General features: G+C 47.1%; 2 protein-coding genes across 2 annotated transcripts; both read left to right on the top strand.

Annotated features, from left to right (window-relative positions):
- The first annotated feature begins 113 nt into the window (after positions 1–113).
- UNC119B (unc-119 lipid binding chaperone B) lies at positions 114–5,104 on the top strand. The gene is made up of 5 exons (XM_065417940.1): positions 114–321; positions 2,291–2,404; positions 3,458–3,569; positions 3,866–4,038; positions 4,992–5,104. The coding sequence occupies exons 1-5, from the start codon at positions 114–116 to the stop codon at positions 5,102–5,104; spliced, it is 720 nt and encodes a 239-aa protein (XP_065274012.1).
- Positions 5,105–11,882: 6,778 nt separating this feature from the next.
- On the top strand, positions 11,883–24,465 carry ACADS (acyl-CoA dehydrogenase short chain). Its single transcript, XM_065417760.1, has 10 exons — positions 11,883–11,928; positions 12,514–12,677; positions 16,364–16,513; positions 16,719–16,830; positions 17,202–17,353; positions 17,798–17,968; positions 19,522–19,659; positions 19,962–20,057; positions 22,692–22,748; positions 23,732–24,465. The coding sequence occupies exons 1-10, from the start codon at positions 11,883–11,885 to the stop codon at positions 23,882–23,884; spliced, it is 1,239 nt and encodes a 412-aa protein (XP_065273832.1). The 3' UTR covers positions 23,885–24,465.
- Positions 24,466–26,304: the final 1,839 nt, after the last annotated feature.

Here is a 26,304-nt window from a genome sequence, read left to right on the forward strand (position 1 = left end):
TACCCCCGTTGCCAAGCAGCGCGCCGTTGCCCTCTGACCCCGCCGGCGCGCCGCCCCTCGCTCCCATAGCTACGGAGGGAGGCGGCGGCCATCTTGGCAGAGGTGGCGGGGCGATGAGCGGCTCGAGGCCGAGGGTGGCGGCGCCAGGCCCCGAGAAGAAGCCGCCGCCGGGAAGCGGGGGGGTGCTGAGCCGGCTGCGGGGGGGGCGGGGCTCTGGGGACGCGGCGCCGCGGGCGGCCCTGCCCCGCTCAGAGTCCGAGCTGCTGGCGCTGGAGACCGTCCGGCCCGAACACGTCCTGGGGCTGGGCCGGGTCACGGAGAGTGAGTGCTGGGCTGGGGGACCTGGCACCACGGGGCCGTCCGTGCTGCTACCGCCCTGGGGGGACCCCTGTCATCCCCCTTCCCGCCCCCCCAGGCTAGCCCCACTCGCGGGCGTCCTGCCCCACGTATCATCCCGGGCTCCTCCGGCAGAGCCGAGTGTGAGGCCCACGGGGACCTCGTGGCCATTGCTCTGAGGCGCCCCTCCAGGGACCCCATACACTTTGCCCCTCAGAGGCTCCATTATCATTCCCCGAGACTCCACACCTCACCCCCAGGGACCCCATTATCATCCCCTCAGAAACCCTATACACCCGAGGCCCCATTATCGGCCCCCGAGGGGTCCCGTACACCTTACCCCCAGCGTCCATTAGCATTCCGCCAGGAACCCCCTATACCAGGGGTGGGCAAACTTTTTGGCCCGAGGGCCACATCTGGGCATGGAAATTGTATGGTGGGCCATGAATGCTCACGAAATTGGGGATTGAGGTGCAGGAGGGGGTGAGGGCTTTGGCTGGGGGTGCAGGTTCTGGGCTGGGGATGAGGGATTGGGGGTGCTCTGGGCTGGGACTGAGGGGTTCCGAGGGCGGGAGGGGGATCAGGGCTGGGGCTGGGGGTTGGGGCATAGGAGGCGGTTAGGGGTGCAGGCTCCGGGTGACTCTTACCTCAAGCAGCTCCCGGAAGCCGTTGCACATACCCCCTCCAGCTCCCACACAGAGCTGCAGTCAGGCAGCTCTGCGTGCTGCCCTGTCCACAGGCACCGTCCCTGCAGCTCCCATGGCGCCCCCTGGCTGGAGCTCGAGGGCCGGATTAAAACGTCTGAAGTGCTGGATGAGGCTCTGGGCCATAGTTTGCCCACTCCTTCCATATAGCTTCCCCCCCCCCCCCCCCCCCTTGCGGCTCCAGTGTCAGTCTTTCTGCAGAACTTGATATCCTCTTCTGAGGACACCAGAAGTAATCTTGCCAGGACACCCAATATTCCTTCCGGTCCAGGACACCTCTTCCCTGGGGACCCCAGTATCCCTTCCAGAAAACATCCTAGTTTAGACTAGGTGAAGGACCTACTCTGCTTCCTCTCTCAGCAGCTATATTTGGCTTGCTAGATTAAAAGGTAGAAAGGCAGAAGTTGTCAGGCTCTTGTGACAGAGCTCTGCTTTTCCAACTAGGTCCATCTTGGTGCTGAGGCATCCAGCCTTTTCTGGTTTAACAGCACCAGCTACATTTGTTCACACAGACAGAAAAGTTGGGGGACAAAATCTGTCAGGGTCTGGAATACTGAGACTGTATTGGTCCATAGGGACCCAGATTTTTATGTGAAGTTCCACATGCATGCCCGTGTAGATGTTACATTTTTGGTTTTAGGTCCTAAATTGGCTAGATCATCAAAGTTTTGTTTTACTTGCCTATCTAGGATGAATATCCCTGAAACCCTGAGACTGCTTGTCAGCCTTGTTCAGTCTACTCCTCGAGTTTGTTGGTCTCTCACTTTCCAGTAGTTTTGATGAAGCAGGAGCCAAATGTCCTTCCCTTTTGCAATCTGTCCTGTTGGCTTTTTTGCAGGAGTGATGCTGCTTAGGTGGTGCTTGTGTTAAACTGTGGCATACTGAATAAATAGCCTCGTTTTCCCTCTTTGATTGGATTAGCTCACTCAGTATATACAGCTGAATAGTAGTAGTAACTTATAGTAGTGATACAATATATACATATGAGTAGTAGTAACTTGGTTCAGTCAGCACTGAGTCCAAATGCTGAACTGCATTGTACTGTTTGATTAGTCTAACTGCCAACTTGCTTTTTTGGGAAATATCCCTAAACGTTCTAAGGTGCTTGGGCTCAGTTAATGTAGCTGAAGGCCTTTTGATACCTGAGAGGAGAATCTTTGAGGCATATGGGTTAGTGGCCCATATTCTCTTCTCCTGATCTGGACTGTCGTGAGCAAAAGAGCTCCCTAATATGTTCCTCTCTCTCCTAGATTATTTATGCAAACCTGAGGACAACATCTACAATATCGATTTCACCAGATTCAAGATCCGGGACCTGGAGACAGGAACAGTGCTGTTCGAAATTGCCAAGCCTTCTGCTTCAGGTAGAACCTGCTGACAGTGGGGAAAGGGCTAGATATTATGGGTTCTGGTGGGATGCAGGGAAGGGGCCGTGCAGGCCAAACACCAAGATCTTTCACTATGCATAGTGTATTGAGTTCACCTGTGTCATCCCTTAGGATTCCTGCAGGACTGAGAGCTTCTCTGCCTGCGAATATTCTAGTTACTGTCTAAAAAAAGAATGTGAAGTGACTATAGTGATAGCGAGAGGTGTCTTGGAGACTGAAATCCTCTTTCCATGGGATAGGTACAGCACAGAGCTTCATCCATACTACCCTGTAAATGTGCCTCAACCCTGACCATGAAGGACCAGCTGTACGGGTGAGAGGGGAGTTCATTCCCTGTGATCCTTTCAGCCCTGAAATTGCCAGCATTTCGGGCAGCTCTAATAGTGTGTGTTATACTACTGACACATGGTTGTTAGGAAGTGATCTCATATAGGCAGTACATTTCAAAGCTGCTGCTGAGTAGCTGCAGGCTGGTACTGTTTTTCCATTTCTGAGCTCTGTGGGATGCGAATACTGTGCTTAGAGATCCCTTTACCTCCTTGGCTCAGCAAGGTTGTTACAGATGGTGCCCAGTGTTTGGGGGACTTGCATGCCCCATAGATGTGGTGCTGCTGTTGTGGTCTGATATGGTTTGATTTTTTTCCCCCTGAACACTAGGTCAAGGTTTATCAAATTCCATAGTTAAGCCCCACCAAAAGTCCCTTTATGTGTAAGTAGCCAAAGGAAGACTGGAGTGCAGATCCTGGAGGTAAAAGGCTAGTGGTCAAGTAACTATGTACTTCCATAGTTGATTCCTGGACATGCATCTTTGTGACATTTTGGTCCATGTAATCAATTGTGAACGTTTGCTATGAAACTGTTCTCTGTTAACTTCTTAATGCCAGTAGCATATGAAGAACAGTTTTTAGATATTGCAGTGCCAGGTGTCTGAGCAATGTCTTGGATGGTTTCTGTATACCACCTACAAGCCATCGGCATGTTACTTCTAGAACATCAGAAGATTAACTCTGAGTTGGTAAATTCTTCTAGAGCAAGATGATGAGGATGAGGATGACAGTGGAGAAGTGGACACCAGTGCAGGCCGCTTTGTTCGCTATCAGTTCACGCCAGCATTTCTCCGTCTCCGGACAGTCGGTGCAACGTAAGTAAAAGCTCATACAAAGAGGGGGGAGTAATGCCTCCAGGGAACTTTAGGTACCAACCCTGTCAATTCATAGGTGAACTTAACAATGGACTAGAGAGAACCCAGTTCACAATACAAATGAAAAAGAAGCTAATAGTGACAGGGAAGATTCCAAGATCTGCCTCGGTTTAGCAGTGATATCAGCCCTATTGTTAGGTTCTGCATAACCGCAGCTCTGAGGCGCTCTACCTCTCCCAGTCTGAAGTGAGGTAGGTGGTCTCATGAGGTGTATTTCTCCTGCCCTATGCCTGCAGAGTGGAGTTTACAGTGGGAGACAAGCCAGTGTCAAACTTCCGAATGATTGAGAGACATTACTTCCGGGATCGCTTGCTGAAGAACTTTGACTTTGATTTTGGCTTCTGCATCCCCAGCAGCAGGAACACATGTGAACACATCTATGAGTTCCCCCAGCTCTCAGAGGACCTCAGTAGGTATCCTTCCTCCCTCACTGAACTGCAGCTGTGTTCAAATGCTCTCTTTCCCTGAGATGATAGATGGTCATGTGGTGGGACAGGGAACTAGGAACAGGTAGATCTGGGTTCAGTTTCTGGCTCTGCTGATGGCTCACTGTGTAGTCTTGAGCAAGTTGCCGTCATATGCTGTGTGGTTGAGGTTTGGTGTTTTCTTTTATTGGCAGCTGGTGACCTCAGAGTCACAGTGGCTTTTGCACATAATGCCTCAATGCATAGTCCAAGAGGTAACCGTGGTGACTTGGAGAGAATATTCCCTTAAAGGCCAAAGACATACATTCATAGCACCCACTGTTTGGGGTTTGAGCCCTCCAGCTGCAGACTGGGGTTGTTTCTTTTCTGGGAGCCTGTGGAGAGCCATCTGTGATGGTAAGCTGTGAGTATTCCAAATATGGTTTTATTACAAGATGTGCTATGCCATTGAGGGACAGACTGAACAGGAACAGTTGAGTGCTCTCTGCCACTCTCTGGGTATGTCTGGCAGAGGGAGGGTGAGCTGAGTTTGTATGTGACTTGAGTACACAAGCTGGGCGTGCAAGTGACATTAGTTTTTCCACTTACTCCACACCAGGCAGGTCTCAGAGAAGGAATGTACTTGTTCAGTGCTGCTGTACTGTGGCCTGACACAGGGTCCAGAATATCTGTGTGAAATTGATCCACCCTCTTCCAGTTGGCTTTGACAGCCTGAAGACCTGCATTCTAGGGATAGGCTGAACAGGTGGGCCAGTGCAAAGCTCCTGAGGCTCTCACGGTTACACCAGTTTGCTTCTCTTACCTCTCCTTAGGGGCAGAACTTCAAAGTGACAAAGGTTTTTTTTACCACATGCTTGTTTTCCTCTAACACTGCACTGCCCCTTGGGATGTGCCAGATACAATACTCATGAGTGTAACTGACCTTTCTCTCCTACAGTCCGCCTGATGGTTGAACACCCCTATGAGACCCGTTCAGACAGCTTCTACTTTGTGGACAACAAGCTGATCATGCACAACAAGGCTGACTATGCCTACAATGGGGGACAGTAACCATTGCATTCATGTCCACTGGACGCTGTGCTATCCCTAACCATTCCAGACTTGCACAAAGGGAGAAGTGCTGCTGTCTCATGCACCAGGGCCTCTTGCTGAACCTTTCCTTCACCCATGGACTCAAAACATGAAGCAAGAAGGCTGAGGTGGCAGTTCGTGACAGTAAAGGAAATCTCCCTGCAACACTCCCCTCCCTGGCATTCTTACGTACCCTGCCTCTGGCTTTCTCTCTGTTTCTGATGGTACCTTGTTTAGGTTTCGCATCAGGGACTCTAAGGCTCTGCTAGCAGATTATTGATGTTATGGTTTTTGTTGTTAGGTTACACCCTGTGCCACCCAGTGGGCAAACTGCCCCCTGTCCAGAGAGCTCAGCTGATGTGTGGGCAAACTATTTCTCAGTACGAGAATCTGCTTTCTCCAAGTAGCCAGTGGAGCCTGACAGACAGATAACCTCTTTACTGCATAATGGTTCAGTCTGTTTGAATGACTAAGACTGGCTCCCAGTGTGCACCCCTGCTTCCCCATCCCTCACGGGGAGAGTTACAAGAAGGGATGAATCTAGCTTTAAATGGTGCAGGAATCTTCCTTCTGCTTCCAGGGACCTGGGCCACTCCCAGGATTCCTTAATCTGTTACAAGTATGTCTTGCAAGGGATTTGAATTGAGGTTCAGCATGTTTGAAAAGAGAGATTACACTAAATTGGCCATTAAATCAACCTGCCAGACTCCCTACTCCTTGAGCTGTTGTTAGGGAATAATTGGGTTACGAGTGGGGCTCAGCCTTAGGGCTGAAGTTAATCTTGCCACCTTCATTTCCCCTGCATCTGTGTGAGAGATTTTTCTGCTCAAGCTGCACTGTGGGGGTAGGAGGTCTGTCCATTTAGCTCTTTCTTTGGAGGTTGGGGGAGAACCTGGAGAGTCACCTGAAGAACATTCTGCTTAGCAGGCAGATCTTCCTAGGCTTCAGTCTTTTTATATATTTTTAAACCCATGTGACACATCAGAGGTATTATAGTAAGAGGCAATGGTGTTACCAGCTCATCGACTTTGTGTTGCTTGGGCCAGTGCTTAGGGTTGTGCTAGTATTAAACTGAGCCCTAAATGCTGCCCAGATCAGGACGTTCAGGCACTGTTGGGGGGTGGCTGCTTGTGGTGATCCAACAGGAACTGACATGATTTTATCCTTAAACCATGTGGATTTGGGCCTCTGCCAGTGTTTGACCTATTTAGTTGGATCATTTATATTTAAGATTTAGAAAACTTCTAATGACTTCTTCTGTGGAGATAATTACTACAGCTATTAGAGCAGCCAAACCAAAGTGTATGTTTCATAACTATGTAGCACCTGGCATTGAAGATGGGAAGAAATATTTGTGTCAGGCACTGACACAATATGTGTCCCTGGCAGTGAAGCTGGGGTCTAGCTCTCTGCCACGCAAATGTGCACTAGTGAAATGCTTATCTGGGTGTCATATTGGATACCCTGATCCACTGATACCCCTGCCATTCATTCGCACTCCAGCCCTACTGCTGATCAGGCCTGCCTCTTGTGTCTAACAGCTTGGCCTTATCTATGCTAGACAAGTGGATCGGTGCCAGTATCGTTTGTTCCCCCTCAGACAGTGGAAATGCACGTTGTGGCCATACACACACTGGCTGCAGTTGGTTCCCAGTCATGCTAAGTAATGTCCAAAGTACACTGTGCTTTGTCAGGACTAAATATTGATTAAATCACAATTGTAGGAATGTGGATGTTACAACCTAGGGCTTGTTAATATATACACAGTAAAAGGAAGCCATTGTTCCATTTGTGTGGCAGGAGATTAATAGTGTTAGCACTAGCACAGAGAATCAACTAGCTACAAGGTAACAGGTGAGAATAAATGTGGGATAAGGATCATGAAAGAACCTTCAGTTATAGGGGAGGATGTTAATTATGAATGATACCACAAATGCCTTTTTTCCGTTTTGGAGAGGGCATTAATTGTGGGCCATCACAACAAATACCTTGGGAGCATGAATAGAATAAAGGTGACCAGGGTTAAGATGTGTGTGTATGGCTGTGGTGTTAGAAAGCTGGGAGGTAAAGAACAGTTCTCCTGCAATTTATACCTATCAGCTTCCCCAGGGACGTGCATGTAACCCTACTTGATTGTTAGTTCAGAATCAGTAGAGCTGGTGTATCTTAAGAAAGGTCTCTAGTTCTCCTTTTGCTGGGGCTGTCTCCAGAGCTCCTTGCACTGTGCCATGGTGATACTGAAAGATCCTTTCTCACACAAGTACATCATACTTCTTTTGAGAGGACACAATTGCCCCAGAAAAGTGCTTTCTGTCCTGATGTGTTTCAGGATGCTCAAGAGAGGAATGTCTAAGGAGATAACTAGTTATTCCCAAGGAGCTGGTGGGAAATCTAGCTGAACTTGTGTGTAGTATAAATCCAGGTGCCTTTAAATATGACTTTTGTCTAATTCTCTGTTTAAAGCAACTATATCTTGCTTGTTCTTATGAATGTGATGGTCTGTATTTGTTCCAAGTTTAATGGATAATGAGGTAGCCAGAAGGGATGTGTTATCACCTGAGCCAGCAACAGGGAATATTCTATACACAAACATCCCAACATGTATAAGATGTATTCTCAAATCTTTAAATAGTATCTAGAGTAGGTAGGAGGATTTGGCAGTGGTTGGGTGCCATCTAGCTGCTGTTTTGCAGAGTACATCTGCCTAGCATGAGTATACTCCTGGAAATGTGGGACTGGGTATTAGCTGCTGAAGAAGAGTCCATTCCAAACTGCAGTGGTCATCTTGAGCACCCAGAGGTCAGGGCAGAGGAAAGGACTGGTGCTCTGGGTGTCTCACGTGTGAATTGCCATCTCCTCAGCAATAAGAAAGGGAAAACTGAAGATCATAACAGGTACTTCCCAGTTGGAAAAGAGAGGTGCTGCCAGTTGCATTGGTTTTCCAGATTTAAAAGGCTAGCCCCAGAAAGGCATGCTGAGAAAAAAGCTCATCATATAAGAGGGCAACACTATCCTGGGAGAGTTAGTCAGGCAGAGGAAGTTTTGGATACTGAGCACAATCCAGTATTCCCTCTCTCCTGGATGCTGTTAGCTTCTCCATTTAGAAGAGGGTCTGTGGAGTACTTCCCTGCCCATGGTAAACATGATTAGCAGAGAATCTTTTCGCCTTCAGTCTGCGTCCTTTGCTGCTGAGTACAAGCTCCTCAAACCAGGGAGGAACTGAATGGGAATCTCCACACATTCTTCCCCCTCCCCCTTCAAATGGACTGTCCATTTCCACGTGGTATATATGTGTACGGAGCCGGTGCTAACGGAATGAGGCAGACATTTCTATAGTGTTGGCTAAGGAGTTAGTGGGTGGGAGATCAGTGTGAGACTGACCTCCCTCTTGTTAGTATACACTAGGCTTGAAAGGGAGTGGGGAGTTAAGCTTATACTGTAAGTAAAAGGGCCAAAAATGCAAACAGAAACTAACTCCATAAAGTATTTGTCCTCTTGGGACCAGGCTGAAATATTCTCAAGGTGACTGCTTCAGGCCCATGTGCTGTGCAAGAGAGGAGAGGAAACTTCCTGCACAACTGTTCCATGGGTGACTGAAGATTTTGTATTGCAGCTGGTGTGATAGGGTCACGTAGTGTTACATGACCAGGTATCGCTGTCCCTGTTCTCTCCCTTAGTTATGAACTGTCTTCCTTTGTGTATTTCCTTATGGTTTTAAGTGCTTCTCATCAGACAGGAGAAGAGCTGGAAGTCTCTTCCCATTGCAGCTTCTCTGGGCTGGGATTTTCATTCTGCTTCTCTAGTCAAGGTCCAGGAATAATGGTAAAAACATTTGAAAACAGGATATGTTAGTGGAAACGAATCAGGAAGGCGATGAATAATATTTTGTGATAAGTGGTGGAGCAGCAAGATGAATTTGGCCAAGTAGTGTGGTAACTCCACTTCCAGGTTCTGTACTTCATTAAATCCAATGTTTGTCTTCTGAACCACTGTCTTGTCACATCAAGCTTTGGGCTTTGTGATGCCCTCCTAATGCAGGGCTCTTCACATAGTAGCCCACATCTACCCTGCCACACACACAGATGACTGCTGTCTAATAATGTACGACTCGAGTACCAGATGTTATTCTTGGAGTCATAAAACATTGCCCTCTCCCTGTGGCTTAATGGTGAGGACAAAGCTAATGGGTAGCTGGCGATGTCTAACAAGCAATTCCTCTTCATCTGTCAAGGAAGATACAAGCACTAACAAATATCATGGTCATCTATATTGACTTATGATTTGTTTTTGTTTTTTTGTTAATGAGGTACATTTATAGGCATATTAGATGTGGGCTTTGGGCTGGTGGCAAGTTGCAAATGCATCTTGGTGCCCCAAAGCTTTGGCACTCCTATCAGAGCATTTGTAACAGGACATGGGTAGCGTTACACCTTCACATGACCAGTTTGTCTGAGGGGAAATATAACCCAGCATCCATACTTGCTTCATTCTGTGAATCAGATATTTGAACAAGCCCAGCATTTCCTTGTACTTGGGACTGGCTCTCTGCTTCATGATACCCTTTACCCTGGGAGCCCTCCAAGTCTTGGTCCATATTGTCTCCATATCATCCATGTCTGTCCCTTTAGATCCAAGAATGATCCTTGGGTGCTGCAGGTTCCCCTTAGTTTACAAAGGACAGTAGCAGTTCAGTGGAGATTTAACAGAAATATATTTTTTCCTTTTTAAAGATATTTTTCACAGAGAATGCAAGAAGCATCAATGAAGTTGCTTGTGATATTTCCCTCCTCTGCTGTCCTTCTACCTTGGATCCTCATTCCACTGTGTCTTGTCATGTCTCTCCTTGTCCAGAGTAAACTAGGCGACTTATTTGTATAAAATGTTATTTTGTCCCAAGCAATAGTAATAAACCAGGATTTTCACAAGAATGGGACTGAGTACTGTTTCTTGGCTCACTCACATTATACCAGCTCTCAGCACAAGGCAGACCCCAGTGTTCAGACTCACATTAGACAAGTGGGTCTCAAACTTTTGTATTGGCAACCCCTTTCACACAGCAAGCCTCTGAGTGCGACCCCCCCTTATAAATTAAAAATGGGGGTATTAAATTTAACAGGGGCTCAGGCTGTCAGCCCCATGCCTGGTGGGGCTGATAGCTTGCAACCCCCAGGTAATAATCTCGTGACCCCCTTCGGGGTTGCGATCCCTCCATTAGACTCTTAAAACACAGTACCTCACTTCTAGCTTTGGACCCACTCTGGGCAACAGTGGAAACATATATATTTCACCTTGAATCTGTAGTGCAGATTTATAACTGGTAAGAAAGCTGAGACTATGGCTTCTACCATCCAATGCACACTGAAGCTGCTGGCCTCCAAATGGAGCATTGCATGATGGGAAGGGTAGTCGTGGTTAAGCCTTACTTCTGTTTATTATTACTCTAGTGCAGGGGTCAGCAAGCTTTCAGAAGTGGTGTGCCGAGTCTTAATTTATTCAGTCTAATGTAAGGTTTTGCGTGCCAGTAATACATTTTAACGTTTTTAGAAGGTCTCTTTCTATAAGTCTATAATATATAACTAAACTATTGTTGTATGTAAAGTAAATAAGGTTTTTAAAATGTTTAAGAAGCTTCATTTAAAATTAAATTAAAATGCAGAGCCCCCCGACCGGTGGCCAGAACCCGGGCAGTGTGAGTGCCACTGAAAATCAGCTCGCGTGCCATAGGTTGCCTACCCCTGCTCTAGTGCCTAGAAACCCAGCTCAGGATTGGAACGCTATTTTGGTAGGAAGGTAATGTAGATATTGGCCTAGCCTGGAAGCCTTTTGAATGCAGATTAAGAACTCAGATTATATAGTGTGAGGTTACAGTCTGCTAAGGGGTGGGGTGGGATGACAGATGGAAAGAGGAGCTACTAGCTTCCCTCCATACGGCGCCAGGGAGGGAAAACAGGTGGGTTATGACCAAGTTTTTATCTGCATGACTAGAACTTTGCAGCTCTTGTCTCCGCAGCTGGCCTCCCTCAGGAAAGCTTGTGGCTCACATAAGGCCTTTTAAACCGGGAGGCCCCCCGTTAGCTACAGGTTTGTTTCACTCTCTCTTGGCCAGAGTTACAAGGCATCGCTGGTCAATGAGGTGCAACCGCCTCTGCGTAAAATAAAGCAAGTGGCTTAGCGGCTCCCCCCAGCGCAGAGCAGCGAGCGCAGAAGCCGCAGCGGTAGGTTTAGCGTCAGGCACGGGCTACTCGCTGTTTCTAGCCTGTTGTGGTCACAGCCCTTAGCGGGGACGAGGGTGACCAGACAGCAAGTGTGAAAAATCGGGACAGGGGGTGGGGGGTAATAGGAGCCTATATAAGAAAAAAACCCAAAAATCGGGACTGTCCCTATAAAATCGGGACATCTGGTCACCCTAGCGGGGACTGGGCAAAGGGCGGGTCACGGCGCCCCAGGGGTTGAGCTGCACTGTGCTCCCCGTGCTGGCCAGGGCCGGCCCCTCGTGACCATGGCGGCCCGGCCTTGGGGCAGGCTGCGGGCAAAGCACCAGCGATGCACTGGCCGCCGCTCCCCAGCGTGTGTCGCGCGGGGCCTGCCAGCCCCTTGCCCAGCACGAGTCGCTGCCAGGGGCCCCGCCCCCCAGCCGCGGCCGCCGAGCTCCGCCCGGGACCCGGGGCTATGGAACGCTGCTCATGAATATTCATGACGCGGAGGCGCGCCTATCCAGCGCGAGTTGGGGCGCAGGCGCAGTGGGCTGGGTACCAGCATGGCGGCTACACTCCTAGCCCGGGGCGGCGGCGCTGCTGCCCGAGGTCGGTAGGTGGGGAGCGGACCCGGGCGTTGGGGGCAGAACGCGGGAAGGGGCCCGGCGAGCGAGGCCCGGGGCAGTGGCGGGCGCTGCTCGCCTCACCTTTCTGCCAGTAGGAGCGGAGCCAGCGGCTGCTTCCCGCGCCAGCGGGCTGGGGGTGGGGGTCCCGTGTCCCGTCCTGGTTGCCGGGGCTGCCGCGCTGCCAGTTTGCGCCGAGCCCGGAGCCCAGACCGGCTCCTGCACAGCCTGGTCGCTACCAGGGGTTGGGCCCTTGCGAAGGGGCAGGAGCCTGCTGGGGGGCACGAGGCTCAGTCCCGCCCAGACGCGCTGCACTTCACCTGTGGTGCTTCTGTGGCGGGGCTGGTAGGGCCCCTCACCGTGGTGTCTGAGCGCCTCGCGGCCCTTGGGACAGGCGGGGGGTGGGGGTGAGACTGATTTGCCCAGAGTTCACCGGAAAGGCTGGAACCTGGGTCTCCAGCGTCCCAGGCCAGTATGGACCTGCTGGACCATTATTCCTCCCTGCTTGGACTTCCTGGCTCTAGGGCATGGTTGCAAGGGATCCCCTTCATCTCCTCCCCTTACTTTCTAGCCCTGACCTTTGGGTGCTTGCGACAGCTGCACACCGTGTACCGGACAGTGGAGTTACCAGAGACCCACCAGATGCTGCGCCAGACGTGCCGGGACTTTGCTGAGAAGGAACTGGTTCCTATTGCTGCTCAGCTCGATAAGGAGCACCGCTTTCCTGCTGAACAGGTGAGTGCAGCTCATTTGCGTAGGGGTTGGGATGATGGTGTGCAGATCTGGGGATATTGGAATCAGAAAAGGTACAGAAAAGGGCAATAAAAATGATTAGGGACATGGAACAGCTTCTCTATGAGGCGAGATTAATAAGACTCGGAGTTTTCAGCTTGGAAAAGAGATGACTAAGGAGAGAGATGATAGAGGTCTGTAAGATCATGACTGGTGTGGAGAAAGCAAATAAGGAAGTGTTATTTACTCTTTCATAACCCAAGAACTAGGGGTCACCAAATGAAATTAATAGGCAGCAGGTTTAAAAACAAACAAAAGGAAGTATTTCCTCACACAGTGCACAGTCAACCTGTGGAACTCTTTGGCAGAGGATGTTGGGAAGGCCAAGACTATAACAGGGCTCAAAAAAGAGTTAGATAAATTCATGGAGGATAGGTCCATCAATGGCTTTTAGCCAGGATGGGCAGGGATAGTGTCCCTAGCCTCTGTTTGCCAGAAGGTGGGAATGGGCGACAAAGGATGGATCACTTGATACCGGTTCTGTTCGTTCCCTCTGAAACATCTGGCATTGGCCACTGTCAGAAGACAGGATACTAGGCTAGATGGACCTTTGGTCTGACCCGGTATTGCCATTCTTATGACTGTGTGCCCCAGCCTCACCAATATGTGGCCTGACCTCTACATGCCTCCCTACAGATGCTCATGGCCCAGCCCTGAGGTCAGCACAAAATATGTTCAGTTTAAATCTGGATCACACATGTCAGATGCTGCCTCGTGCATCATATTGAGTACGCTGTTCTCCAGCTCCATTGTATCAGGGTGTCTCTGTATGTGACCAGTGCACAAATCGGCATGAGAAACCAAAGCTTCAGAGTGATACACAAGGGATTCTGTCAGGAGCATTTGTACTTTCAGACATTATATTGTATTGCCTGTAGGACACACTGTTATTTAGCTTAAAACCATAACATATGCCAGCCATTGTGCATGTTAATTGCCCTTCTGTGTCTTTTCCCTCTGGACTTTGGTACCATTGAGTTTTCTCTTCTCTCCCAGCGACTTTCCCCAGGGCTACTGTAGTTAATACAGCATGTGATGCATCTGACTTGGAAAATCATTAAATCACTTTAGTAAAGAGGAGACAGGTCACACATTGCAGCAGAATAGTATATAACAATAAAATGTGCATGTATTGAGCGTAGTTCAGCTGATGAAATGAATGAAAACTACCAAGAGAATCATCTTGCCAAAGAGAAGCTGCACATTTTATTTCTTGACCATTAGAAGCAGGAAGGGATTGTTTGAGTTCCAGTGTACCAGTGTCTACATGTTTTTCTTTTGTGAAAAGAGCTCAGCCATCCTTTGTTGCAGTACCAATGCAGCTGGATGGCTTAAAACGCTAACTAGATTGTTAACAATCAAAGATGCTGTCCTAGAAAGCAAAATATTATTGCCTTAGCCCACAGGCTTCAAACTGAGCGTACGCAAAATAAAAGGCACACTTTTTCTCCCCAGTTTGAGTCACTGGCCACCTAAAATGTCATACTCGTTTTAATTTATTTTCTTAGAGTATCCTCCCCTGGTTTACTGATCACCACTGAGGTTCTTACAACTGAAAAGACGTTGACTCTAATGTATATTCCCCCCACTGATGCTATTAAAATTTTCCATTTAATTCTATGGCATTACACATAAAATTAGTCAGTGTCATTTGTTCATGATCACTTTATAGTCTCCCTTTCTGGATTTCATATAATGGCTCAGAGCCACAATATTTGGGGGGCAAATACAGGCAAGGGGAACTTTTTATTTAAAAATTCCAAAACAGTTTCTATTGGAATAAACAGAAGAATCTGGGTAGATTTCAAGTAGTTTAATTTTTACAATAGCTAAATGTTAAGCCAAATTACCTGGCAATGTCATAAAATACAAGATCAATCCTGTTCTTAAACCATGACAATTGCTCAGCAATGTACAAGATACACACACAATTATTGCCCAAAGAGATTAAGATTGAGAAGGCAGAACATGTTTGGTAACCCAGAGTGGGGAATATCTTGAATTGTGTTGGTAATAATTAACTCCTTGTAAAGACAACTTCAGTGAGACAGCTAAAATTGCTTTCCTGTCAACTAAAAGCCCTTTTCTTAAGTACCTTTAGGATGCAGTATAAATAGAGTAAAAGATTTCAAGGTATAGTTGCAAGGACTGGATCTGCTAGATTTCTCCTCAATCACCTCTGTACAGTGTAATGAACAGAGCTTTGCTAGGGAGTGTGAGAATAACCTAACATTATGGTTGGGAGTGATTCTAGGTTAAAACAGAGCTAGTCTTTGTCTCATGTGGCAATGAGCATAGTCAACTTCAGGTAACTTGCCCTTAATCAGCAAGGGCTGCATCAGTTCTGAGCATCTGTAATTCCTATTGCAGTCACTGTGAGCTGTGGCTGCTCAGCAACTGTTGAGCATCTGAATCAAAAGCAGGTGTGTCCTTTGGTAGGCTCACTATAGCACATCTGTGTACCCAGGAGCTGACCCAGTAAAGAACGTGCTGCTGTTACCAGACATGCCAGGATTGGCTAGTATGTGCATAGGTGCCCCCGATTCTTTAGAGTGCAGAAGTAGTTGTTTCTGTTGCTTGTGGTCATGTGAACGAACAGGAACACAGCTGGAGTGTGCATGTGCTCAAGTGCATCCATGAGGGTGGGGCGGTGTGTGTTGCTGTACGTATGTACTTGGGGATTTGCCAGGGCATCACTGATGCAGAGACTCTTTGGCCTGGTCTACGCTGCAGTGTTTTGTCGACAAAAGTTATGCCACTTTAAAGTACTTTAATTAAACCGCTGTTGCATGTCCACACTATGCTCCTTGTGTTGGCAGAGTGCATCCATACTAGCAGCTCTTGCATCTACAGAGAGCAGTGCACTGTGGGTAGCTATCCCACTCTGCAACTGGCCGCACTGTGCTTTGGGAAGGGTTTGCAATGCCTCATGGGGCAGGTGCAGCATCACATGATGCAAGTTTCTCAATTGTGTTGTTCCATGGGCATCCTATCAGATTGCCAGCCATTTTTCAACTGAAGTGTGTGTTGTGAGGAGAGACAGAAATGCAGTGTGTGTTGGGGGAGAGTGTGTCGGCATGCTGTTTCTAAGTTCAGACAGCAACCTGAACCACCAATCCTGGGGGAGAGGGACACCCCCCCCCATCAGTCCCCAGCTCTGCACAGCAGTCTCCTCCTCCTCCTCCTCTCCCCCCCCCCCCCCCCCGGGAGCAGCAACCCGCTCTGCTTGCCTGCGGTTCTGGAGTTCTCCCACAGCCTCCTCAGCAGCTCTGTGAGCTTTCTAGGCTGAGGAATGTCAAAGCTTTCTGGAGCTTTGACAGGGGAGGGGTGATGCCTGCAGGGCAACCGAGTTCAAAACACTGAGCAGAGTCATCATAGCAGGCATTGTGGGATACCGGGGGAGGCCAGTTATATCAACATAACGAACGCCAGCGTCTACACTGGCTCTTTGTCAGCACAACTTTTGCACAAAAAGTCCTGCGTGTCTTGTTGAGGTGGTTTTGTTTTGTCGTCAAAACTGGCACTGCAGTGTGTACACCTCCACTGTTTTGCCATCAAAAGCTGCCTTTTGCTGACAAAACTCTGCAGTATAGACAAGGCCTCTCACTTGTCCATTTCTCCTTGTCTAGGTGAAGAAGATGGGTGCCCTTGGGTTGCTGGCCATAGATGTGCCGGAGGAGTATAAAGGGGCAGGACTTGATTACCTGGCCTATTCCATCGCTGTGGAGGAGATCAGCAGGGGCTGTGCATCCACGGGTGTCGTCATGAGTGTCACTAATGTAAGACCCTCTCACTGTCTGGGAAACAGGGTGTGTGGAACCAGTCCTAGCAGCCAGGGGTTACTCTGCCAGTTGAGTAGTGTGAATCAGTGCTGATGGGGAATGACATCTGCCTTTGCTGAGCCTGGAGGGTGCTGGACTTTCGGGAGTTATTGGTTCACTTTTTCTTGCAGGGTAAATTAACATGACTTCTGTCTTCTTGAAGTCTCTGTATTTAGGTCCAATACTGAAATTTGGTTCTGAAGAGCAGAAGCATCAGTGGATTGCTCCCTTCACCAGCGGAGACAAAATAGGGTGCTTTGCCCTCAGTGAACCAGGTAACATGAACGTTAATATTTCTGGGCTGATGGCAGAGAACAATTTCCCCTTGTAAATTTCCCTCTTTGTAATGTCAGGGAGCAGAGATGTAATGCGTATGGGAGCTTGGAGTGAGAGAAGCCTCTGAGAGGATGGCATTTCCACTCCTAGTTTATTGTGGCTCTGTGAAGTTAGAGGTGAGATGGAGCTGCCCCCAGTAAAGCGTGTGCTACTGTTACTAGATGTGCTGTGATTGGCTAGCGTGTGCGGGTGTAAATTCTGGAGCTCCAGGCCCAATCCCCTGGGGTGCAGAAGTAATTGGTTCTGTTGCCTTTGGTTACATGAGTGAACAGGAATACTTCGGTTTTGTTTTGCATGGTGCCTTGCTCAGGAAATGGCAGCGATGCTGGAGCTGCTTCCACAGTGGCATGGCTGGACGGCAATGAATGGGTCCTGAATGGCACCAAAGCCTGGATCACCAATGCCTGGGATGCCTCTGCTGTCGTGGTGTTTGCCACCACAGACAAATCCCAGAAACACAAGGTGAGCTCAGTGGGTTATAGCCTTAAATGTAGCTCTTGGAAGTAGCATGCGGAGCACTTGGTAAAAGGCTCCATAAGCTTACATTGGACTGTGGAGTCAGAACGAAGAGCTGGGAGAAGCCTGTGTCCCCTCAGAAAGTGGGGGGGGGGGGGGGGCTGTGTGGGATGCAGTGCTGCCAGAGGGGGTGTAGATGGATGGCCTATCCCATGGGGCTCCGAGTTCAGCTGAGAGAAGCTGGAGCAGAGCTTACTGCAGGGAGGACTATTTCCTCCCCCTTAATCTCCCCTCTGATCCATCACTTCTCCTTTCCCACTCCCTTCCCATGGCCTGTTGGATGGGTGGGTAAGTGAGTTGGGATTAGCCTCATGTGCTTCCCAGGAGAGCTTTGCCCAGCTGCATGATGAGAGGTTGGAGGCAATGTTAAGATCCTGGATCTGATTGCAGGGCATTAGTGCATTCCTGGTTCCTATGCCAACACCTGGACTCTCGCTGGGGAAGAAAGAAGACAAACTAGGAATCCGAGCCTCTTCCACAGCCAATTTGATATTCGAGGACTGCCGGATCCCCAAGGCCAATCTGCTGGGGCAGCAGGGGATGGGCTTCAAAATTGCTATGGTGAGTGCCAGCTGGACTTGTGGGAAGACAGGGTTGGTGCAGGACTACATCCATATAAACTGTTGTCCAGCCAATGGTGTGTGTAGTGACCCCTTCTTGGCAATCGAGGAGCACCACTGCTAGGTCTTATCTTTTTGGAGCCTATCTGGCAAACCTCATGTGTAGGACTTGAGCAGATATGAAGCAGAGGGAGAGCCTCTCCTCCCACCATCTCACCCTACATCTGCTGATCTCCCTGTGAGGAAACACACAAGATCTTTTGGATGCTTCTCTTTAATTCCCTCTATGGAGGAGAGGCAGAAATTCATACCTTGCTGATGCAGAGAGGACACCTTCTGGAGTTCATCCAGACATAGATTAGATCTTATTTGGGGAGCATGTGTGACTCCTGAGGAACTGAAATCTTGGCACGACGACGAAGATAATGCCTGGGGAACATTATGTGCAGTGTAGCAGGACTTTTGAACTCTTGGGAGAGCTGATTTCGCTCTAAGCAGGGCTGGAATAACAACTAAAGGTTGACTCTTGCAGTCCCATGAGCTAGACTCGTTCCCAAGCTGTCATAAAAGTCAAAAATTTGGAGGGCTGGGAGAGCACCTGCCATCAGCACCATGATTTAGGTAGGTCTCTGCCTCCATCATCCTTCCTTTCATCTCCAGACTTGTCTCAGCGCAAGGGAATTTTAGGACACGTTATTCTGGAATTAAATTTCAAATACACCAGAGTTCGATGTGGAGGTTTCTGCTGGGAACCCTTCTTGTAAAGAGGCCTCTTTATGGGGTGGGGTTAGGAATGTTCACTGCCACATCTTTTGTAAATGTTGCAAACTGCTGCTTTTTTGAATGAAATCCTGGCTGGTTGAACAAGGAAGGAGCAACACTGACATTGTTCCAAGAAAATTCAGTTCATTAGAGGTTATAAAGGTGCCAGTACCTTGCTGGGGTGTGGGGGAGAGACATAGCACAGAGTTGAGCCTCCCTGAACAGGCCTCTAACTAGTTACCCACCTCAGTACATGCAAGGGAAGGAAAGCTTGTGTCCCCCTTCAGAGTAAGGGAGTGTGTCTTGGGCCAAGAGTCTCAGAATTGAGTAGCGATTTGTTTTTTGGGCTGTTACCTGTGACACCTTAAAGGAACCTGATGCTCAGAAATTGGGAACTTTGCACTTTCTGAAAATTGGGTACTCAAAATCACTTGTCCTTTTTGGAAATTGTAGCCACAGTGTTCACTCGAGAGAGAAACAAAGAGTGGTTACTAAAAGTAGAGGGAATAAGGTAACAAGTAAATCTAGTTTTGTATCTTTGTCTAATTTCTCTTTACTTCCCCCCTTTCTTTGCCTTGGTCATGCCTTCTTCCCTTTTCATTCCCCTCTTCTGATCTCAGTATCTATCTGGGATGTCCTAAATATACTGAGGATTTTTAGTTCCATACATTGTGGGATTGTCCAGGGGGTGCCAACATGACTGCAGATTGCTAGCTCATGCAGGTATATTCACCCTTCAGTCCATGGTGTGACTGGAATTACAGATGTATATAACTTTTGTGTGTGTCTCAGCAAACCTTGGATTCGGGCAGGATTGGGATTGCCTCGCAGGCTCTTGGAATAGCTCGAGGAGCTCTGGACTGTGCTGTGGATTATGCTGAGAAGAGGTTGGCCTTTGGTTCTCCCATTTCTAAGCTGCAGGCTATTCAGGTATGGGTTAAGCTGAAGATAGTCCTGTGTCTGGTGACAGTAATTCTGAGTGTTTCTAGAAGAGTCCTGCTGTGTTAGCACAGTAGCTGGCCTGGGGAAGGTAACGCACCTTGAACTCTGGACACCATGTGTGCAAGCAACTTAGATTTACACCTGCCTCCATGCACATGCACAGGTCTGGCTCAGTGGCTCGGGCACTTCCCCATTACTTTGGGGGGATGCTTTGGGTTTCTGAGAGGTTTGTCAACACAGGTGGTGTGAGAAGCAAATGAGTTCTGCCCTCAAATGTTTGTCTATTGCAGTTCAAGCTGGCAGACATGGCACTGGCGTTGGAGGGTGCTCGCCTGCTGACCTGGAGAGCAGCCATGTTGAAGGACAATGGGAAACCCTACACAAAGGTACTTCCTGCTTTCTGTAATCTGCTGTTGATCTAGCAATGAGAGGCATATGCATAGAATCTTAAACAATGGGAACCCTATTGAGTTATCCGGTCCAGCCCCTAGCCACCATGAGTTCTCTTCCAGTGTTTAGTTTAGTTAATCTCAGAAAATGACTAACAGAGGGCACTAAACGTTGCATGGCATCCCCCTTGCTGCTTAAGTCTCTTATGCCCAAAGCAGTCAAGGGGAAGGCCAGGTCATAGATCCCTTGCAATCTGACTCAGCAGGTCCCACTTGAAAAGAGAATTTAACACCAGTGAAAGGTGCAGTGTCATAACCTTGGCAACTGAGATCCTCGGTCCACAAAGCAAAGAGAGCATGGGCAGTGGGAGCACTGTCCCCTCCCAATGAATGTGATGGCCGCCTGAGAATGGGTCTTCTTATTGGATCTGGGACCTGCATCCAGTTACCTTCTCCAGAACTCCCAAAAAACAATGTTTATATTAATTTAAGCTGTTCCACAATGTAGCATTTGTGACAGATGCAAGATTTTTTTATAAATGGGTGATTCAGTAGGTGACTTGGAAGGGTTAACAAATCAAGGAGTTGCTCTTGTTACATCTTGGATCACCTAAGATGCTGAGATCTTGGTAGTCTCCAGCTCAATTTCACAAATTGAACATGGTGATCCTGGCTCCCCATCTCAGTCCTGTGAGTAACCCCAGAGCTTCATATCCCAGGCAGGCAGAAACTCAGTATCTCTGTGCTGTGCATGGGAGATGTACTGAGCTAGCATAGCAGGTCCAGGGTCCCAGGTATGCAGGGCTAGCTTGGCTATGTCGGTACAAGGGTGCTAGACAATCAGGATAAAAACCCTGCCCTGTAACTTAAGGTGCACTAATCACAAAGCAGTACTTGTGCTAGCACCAGAGGGTTGTGAGAGTGTACATGGGATTCTGACCTCTACCACTGCTAGTCCTGACTGCCCTGGTGAGCCAGAGGAGAGCTCACTTAGAATGCTTGCTAGTTAAGCATGGATGTGAGGACCTCCCAAGTAGCACATTTTTGTATGTCTGGCTGAGGTGGAGAGACAGGGAGTGAACCCTTTAGACAGACAGCAGGTTAAGGACTCTGGTCATCGATTGTGGGTACCCCACAGCAGCTATTGCAGGGTTTCTGCAAGGACAACTTGTTTAGACTGATGTCAACTAATGTTACTGCCATAGTACCTCAACATCTGTTACTATTACACTGAAAATGCTCTTTAATTATTCACTTTGTTCATTTCATCAACCTGAAATTTAGTCAATTTGAAGTAGTTTCAGATTGTTACTGCTCCTGATCTCCCCTGCCAATTTGTGATTTTTAAAGAGTTTTTCTCTGCCCTGTTGATATATTTAAAAAATACCTACACAAATAGGAGAAATGGACTTGAGCCAAAGAGCTGTCAAATAAATCAAGTACATAAATAGAGGAAAAGTGTTTTATTTTTTTTCTTCTGTCCAGGGTTTCAGTGACAATACAAAATAGGGAAAAACTTTAGACATTACTGTTTTTTAAATACAGTAATGTCTAGAACTCACTTCCAACAACAGTAAGGCCAAGAGCTTAGCATGGTTTGAAAAACAACATTAATTAATATGATAATTTGCTACAAACCCTTTTGCTTCAGGGCATAAGCCAGCCCCTGGGATGAGGCAGAACCCTCTCCTTTGGACATAATTGTCTGTGTAATGGGGTTTTACAGCTTCCTCTAGACCATTGCTGTGGTATGGCAACACCCATCTTCCATACAGTGCTACATCGTGAAGCCCAATTTTTACTTAAGTTAAAAATAACTATAAACAAGATGGAAAATTAAGTTGGAGACAGCAGAATGGAGAACAAGACCCAGAGCTATGTTGTGCCTATACTTCGACTAAAGGGGTTTTTAAAATTATCTGTTTATTGATAGCATGAAAAGAACATTGGTTCAGATATTTAGATTGAGTAATGTAAAAAAGCCATTCAAAAGGTGGCAGAGATGGTAATGGGTAGGTTTAATTAGTATGAGTTTTATTTAAAAAAAACACTTGCTAAATTTAGAGGAGCTACCATTACGTTACAGAATAGGCCATTTACATCAGAATGCAATATAGCCTTAATCACCCGTTAATACACCATTCCATCTTTGAATGCGAGTATAATTGTAGGCTTGTTTGCTTAACTAATCTTTGTTTCTATCATTCAAAGTATCAGCCAGAGTCTGCAACCTACCTACCTGATCACTGACAATTTAATAATTAAACACTTACGAATCAACGTTCCAATAGTAAAAAGAAGCTCATGCATACAGCAATCTGGGCATGGGCAACTTAAGTGCGTCCCATTTCCTGTGTGTACTGGAGCCATGTGCTTTTTCTTTGGCTGTCTGCTGTTGGCTCCAGCCCCTCTCACCAGTTGCATCTTCTAATCAAACAGGTGGAGAAGGCGATGGCTTATCAATGAAAGTCTCATGCTAGAATTTGAGCAATCAGGAGAAGTACATTGAATCACAGAGGGTGTGAATTCGGGCTCACTTGCGTGTGCACAAAGTTTTGTTTCGGGTGGTGCACGAATATTGACACTAGCGCCCTGCTCTATAACCTCTACAAAATAGCTTTGTTTTTAAAGGAAGCTGCAATGGCCAAGCTAGCTGCATCAGAGGCTGCAACTGCCATTTCCCATCAGGTAACCGTCTATCTAAGAATCTGTCTCTTCTTCCCCACACGAGGGGAGCCTGGGGGATAAACTTGTCCAGCCTTCTCTCGGGATTACAAGAAGTAGGCTTGACCAGATGTTACTTGTATTGTTAGAACTGATGGATAATAGTTATGTTTATTATCTATTTAAATGTCAGTTGTGGAAAGTTAGACAATGATTTAATGACAGATTATAAAACTTTATACCAATTGTCAACATGTGTCAAAATATAGTAAGTAAATATCCTTACATCAAACTTGGTTCTCAAGCAGCATTTTTATCATTTAAGTTTATCAATGAAAATATTTTTAAGCAGTTGGTGTGTATGATACGCACATCTACCCATGTAAAAACCTAATTCTTCCAAGCCTAAAATTAAGTGTGTATATATATAGAGCTCAGCTTTCTTGCTGAGGAACTAAGTTTTGTATATACACCATGTACTGCTGTCAAGAATTCCTTTCTGGCCTTGGTGCTTACATCTGTTTAAAGGCTGTGGGCTATTTTGTCCCCTGTGTAAAGTCCCTTCAGCTGCTAGGCCTAGAACTGTATGGCAGCAGGGCAGGCTTGAAGCCCAAGCAGAGTTATTCAGTGCAATGGTGAAATATGCTACTGCTTACCCAAACAACACTTCAGTTTCTGTGCCTTTCCCTGTAGCTGATAACCGCATCAGTCACTGGCACCTAATGAAAGGAGGGAGGGCAAATAACTCAAGGCTGTATCCTTGGTACAACACAGTTTGCCTCAATCTTGCATCATGCTCACTGCAGGGTATGCTGGATGACTAATCAACAAGTTATTCTACAGAGAAGGGGTCCACCAGGTGCCAGCATGACTGATACACCCTATGACCTCTCTCTCCTCCCTGTGGTTGCTACTAGACTAGGATCACTCACATGAGGATTGCAGCATGAGGGCAGTGTCCATGGTGCACCGAGTCGCTGACATAAGACTCGCTGCTTTTGTTTCAGGCCATCCAGATCCTGGGAGGAATGGGCTACGTAACAGAAATGCCAGCGGAACGCCACTACCGGGATGCTCGAATCACAGAAATCTATGAGGGGACAAGTGAGATCCAGAGACTAGTGATAGCAGGGCAGCTGCTGAAGGAATATCGTGGGTGAAGAAGAGCAAGCTCAACTTAAGTGCCTTATAACCACTGCAGAAGTGCTTCTAGCCTTTGTCCTGGATGAAATGAGGTGGAAATTCCCGCATAGCCATACTCACCACCCCTCTTTAATTGGATTGGTCAAGCCCCTTTCTCAAATTGCCTTTGTAAGGGTTTAGGGCCAAACAGTCAAAGGGAGAAAGCAGAAAGGGGGCAGCAGCATCTGAGTGTGGCCCAATTTATTTTAAGCCAGTATAGTTTCAACTCTGTTCTCTTACAGACAATCCATGGAATCAGTCTTTAGCCCTACTGGCTGCTGTCTAAGATTTAGTTCCCTTCACAAGGTGCTTGGTAACTAATGAAGTTATATGAAATGATGGGGATAAGTAATAGTTGTATTTTTCTTGTGGATGTCAAAGGCCTTATGAGGGTATAATGCAGAGGCAGGACACTCAAAGTATTATTTTGGTACCTGAATGTGGGCTATATTTTTCTAAAATTGTGTTGGTGAATGGATGATCTGTTTGCACTACCCCAGAATGATTGTTACACTACCTCTTCAGGTTTGGTCACTAATGAATTCCAAGTGTTGGACCTTGCTGGCTGTGAGCTCTCATTTGATGGATTTTCCTTTAATTACTGCAGCAAAGGGGGTTAGTACCTGGCTTGTTCTCACAGGATGAAAGCAAGGTGAGTTAAAGCACTTGCAGTCTGTGTGGCTTTTTTTTTTTTTTTTTTTTTAAACAGCACACTTTCAGTATCTACTCAAGAGTGTTGCCCATATGCTTTTTCACCACGAAGACATTAACACACAGAGATAGAACAGTTAACTGCCCAGTTTCCTGGCTTCTCAACCTCAATGAGCCATTGCTTGACAGTAACTTCTTCCCCAAAGTAAATCTATCAGACCTTATATTTCATTCATTTTAGGATATTCGTGAAAACAGCAGCTCTTTAGGGTAAAGATTTTTAAACTGCACACACTTGAACCACCCTTTGAAAAGGAATGCAGCATCTGGACTAAAGCTGTTGGTCCTAATTACTAACCTCAAGGAATAATTCTTTTTGAGGGAGGGGCTAAGTTAGAGAGCAGAGGGTGGTATTTTTGCATTAATTACACACTGATCTGCCCACCATCCATACACTTAAAGGGCACTGTATGAAAACCTTGTTACCAGTTACAAGCCTGAGGGGAAGATGGTTTCACAACATCTGGTCTTAAACAGACTTACTTGAAGACTAACTCAAACTGGGGCTACTCTCCTTCCCTTTTGAAGGAAAGTTCACTTTTAAGAAAGAGTTACACATTACGTAGGCATCATTGCTTTGTAGACCGCATTACTGCACATGTAGCGCAAGATGGGAGAAGTGCCTTGGTGGAGCAGACAGCTACAACTGAGCTCTTTCATTTGATCCTGGACTTAAGAGTCCTGTACCATGGTATAAAGGTGGGGGTAATAATCAATTTTGCTGCAGATCATAATTCATGCCCATTTATGGAGAGGAAGGGTAGTATTACCGATCAGAGCTTTTTTTCCAACATCCCTCACTGTTAGCATAGGTTCATGAACTATGCTGCATGAAGTAGCAACAAACCGTAGGGGACAGGAGCCTGCATGTTAAATTACATTATTTTTGTATTAAAAATCAAATCCCAACTCTACTGGAAATTGAGTGGGCCAGGGCCATCACACCAGGTTGAACCTGAGCTGCAGCTGGTATGAAGAAGATTGTTTAAAAATACCATTAGATGGGTAAAAGATGTGGGGAGCCAGTAAGTCTATGGGAGAAATTGTTTTTTAAACAGGTGTGTGGGGGGGAAAAGCAATCAGACTATCTATATGCACTTCAGAAAGGAGCAGCACAAGGCACAGCATGATACCCTGGTCACTACACAAAAGTAAAAATTGCTCTGAAGGACCAGAATTCCACACGCCTGTTTCTGGAGACGTGTAATGCTGTTTCACGTTGGGTATCAGAGAAAGGTTTGAGTGCCCTGGGCTTTCTTTCCTGGGAGACACTTAGAGGAAAGCAGCTCTGCCATAGCCATAGATGAGGGCAAGCATCTGTGTTCCCTCTCCTAGAAGATAGACCAAGATTCTGATCTTGATTCCCCCAGTATGAATGCAGAGTAACTCTGTTGAAGTCAGTGGAGTTACTCCAGTCTTTCCTTAGAACATGCCCCTAAGATTTTTCTTGCTCTTGCATGTCCTAGTGCAGATTGGTCACAGTGGCCATAAACTATGAGGATGTTATTTTCCTGAAGCCCACTAGGGGGCAACTGAACATTTAGGAAAATATCTTGTGGCTTTCGAAAGCTAGTGCCAAAAAGGAAGTATAGGGAGGCTAACCAGGCAGGAAATGGAACATACCTGATATTTCTGGTTAAAAACCCCAGAGAAATGTAAATTCTACTTAATCAAGTAAGTCGAACGA

The sequence above is a fragment of the Emys orbicularis genome, chromosome 16 (assembly GCF_028017835.1).
Source record: "Emys orbicularis isolate rEmyOrb1 chromosome 16, rEmyOrb1.hap1, whole genome shotgun sequence".
NCBI classification, from domain to species: domain Eukaryota; kingdom Metazoa; phylum Chordata; order Testudines; family Emydidae; genus Emys; species Emys orbicularis.

What these genes read in the sequence shown, in the direction of transcription:
- UNC119B (XM_065417940.1), top strand. Translation starts at nt 114, where the DNA reads ATGAGCGGCTCGAGGCCGAGGGTGGCGGCGCCAGGCCCCGAGAAGAAG. An exon ending in TGCCAAGCCTTCTGCTTCAG is followed by an intron (nt 2,405 to 3,457) that starts GTAGAACCTGCT and finishes AAATTCTTCTAG; the next exon opens with AGCAAGATGATGAGGATGAG. An exon ending in CCAGCTCTCAGAGGACCTCA is followed by an intron (nt 4,039 to 4,991) that starts GTAGGTATCCTT and finishes TCTCTCCTACAG; the next exon opens with TCCGCCTGATGGTTGAACAC.
- ACADS (XM_065417760.1), top strand. Translation starts at nt 11,883, where the DNA reads ATGGCGGCTACACTCCTAGCCCGGGGCGGCGGCGCTGCTGCCCGAG. An exon ending in ACCGCTTTCCTGCTGAACAG is followed by an intron (nt 12,678 to 16,363) that starts GTGAGTGCAGCT and finishes CTCCTTGTCTAG; the next exon opens with GTGAAGAAGATGGGTGCCCT. An exon ending in TCGTCATGAGTGTCACTAAT is followed by an intron (nt 16,514 to 16,718) that starts GTAAGACCCTCT and finishes GTCTTCTTGAAG; the next exon opens with TCTCTGTATTTAGGTCCAAT.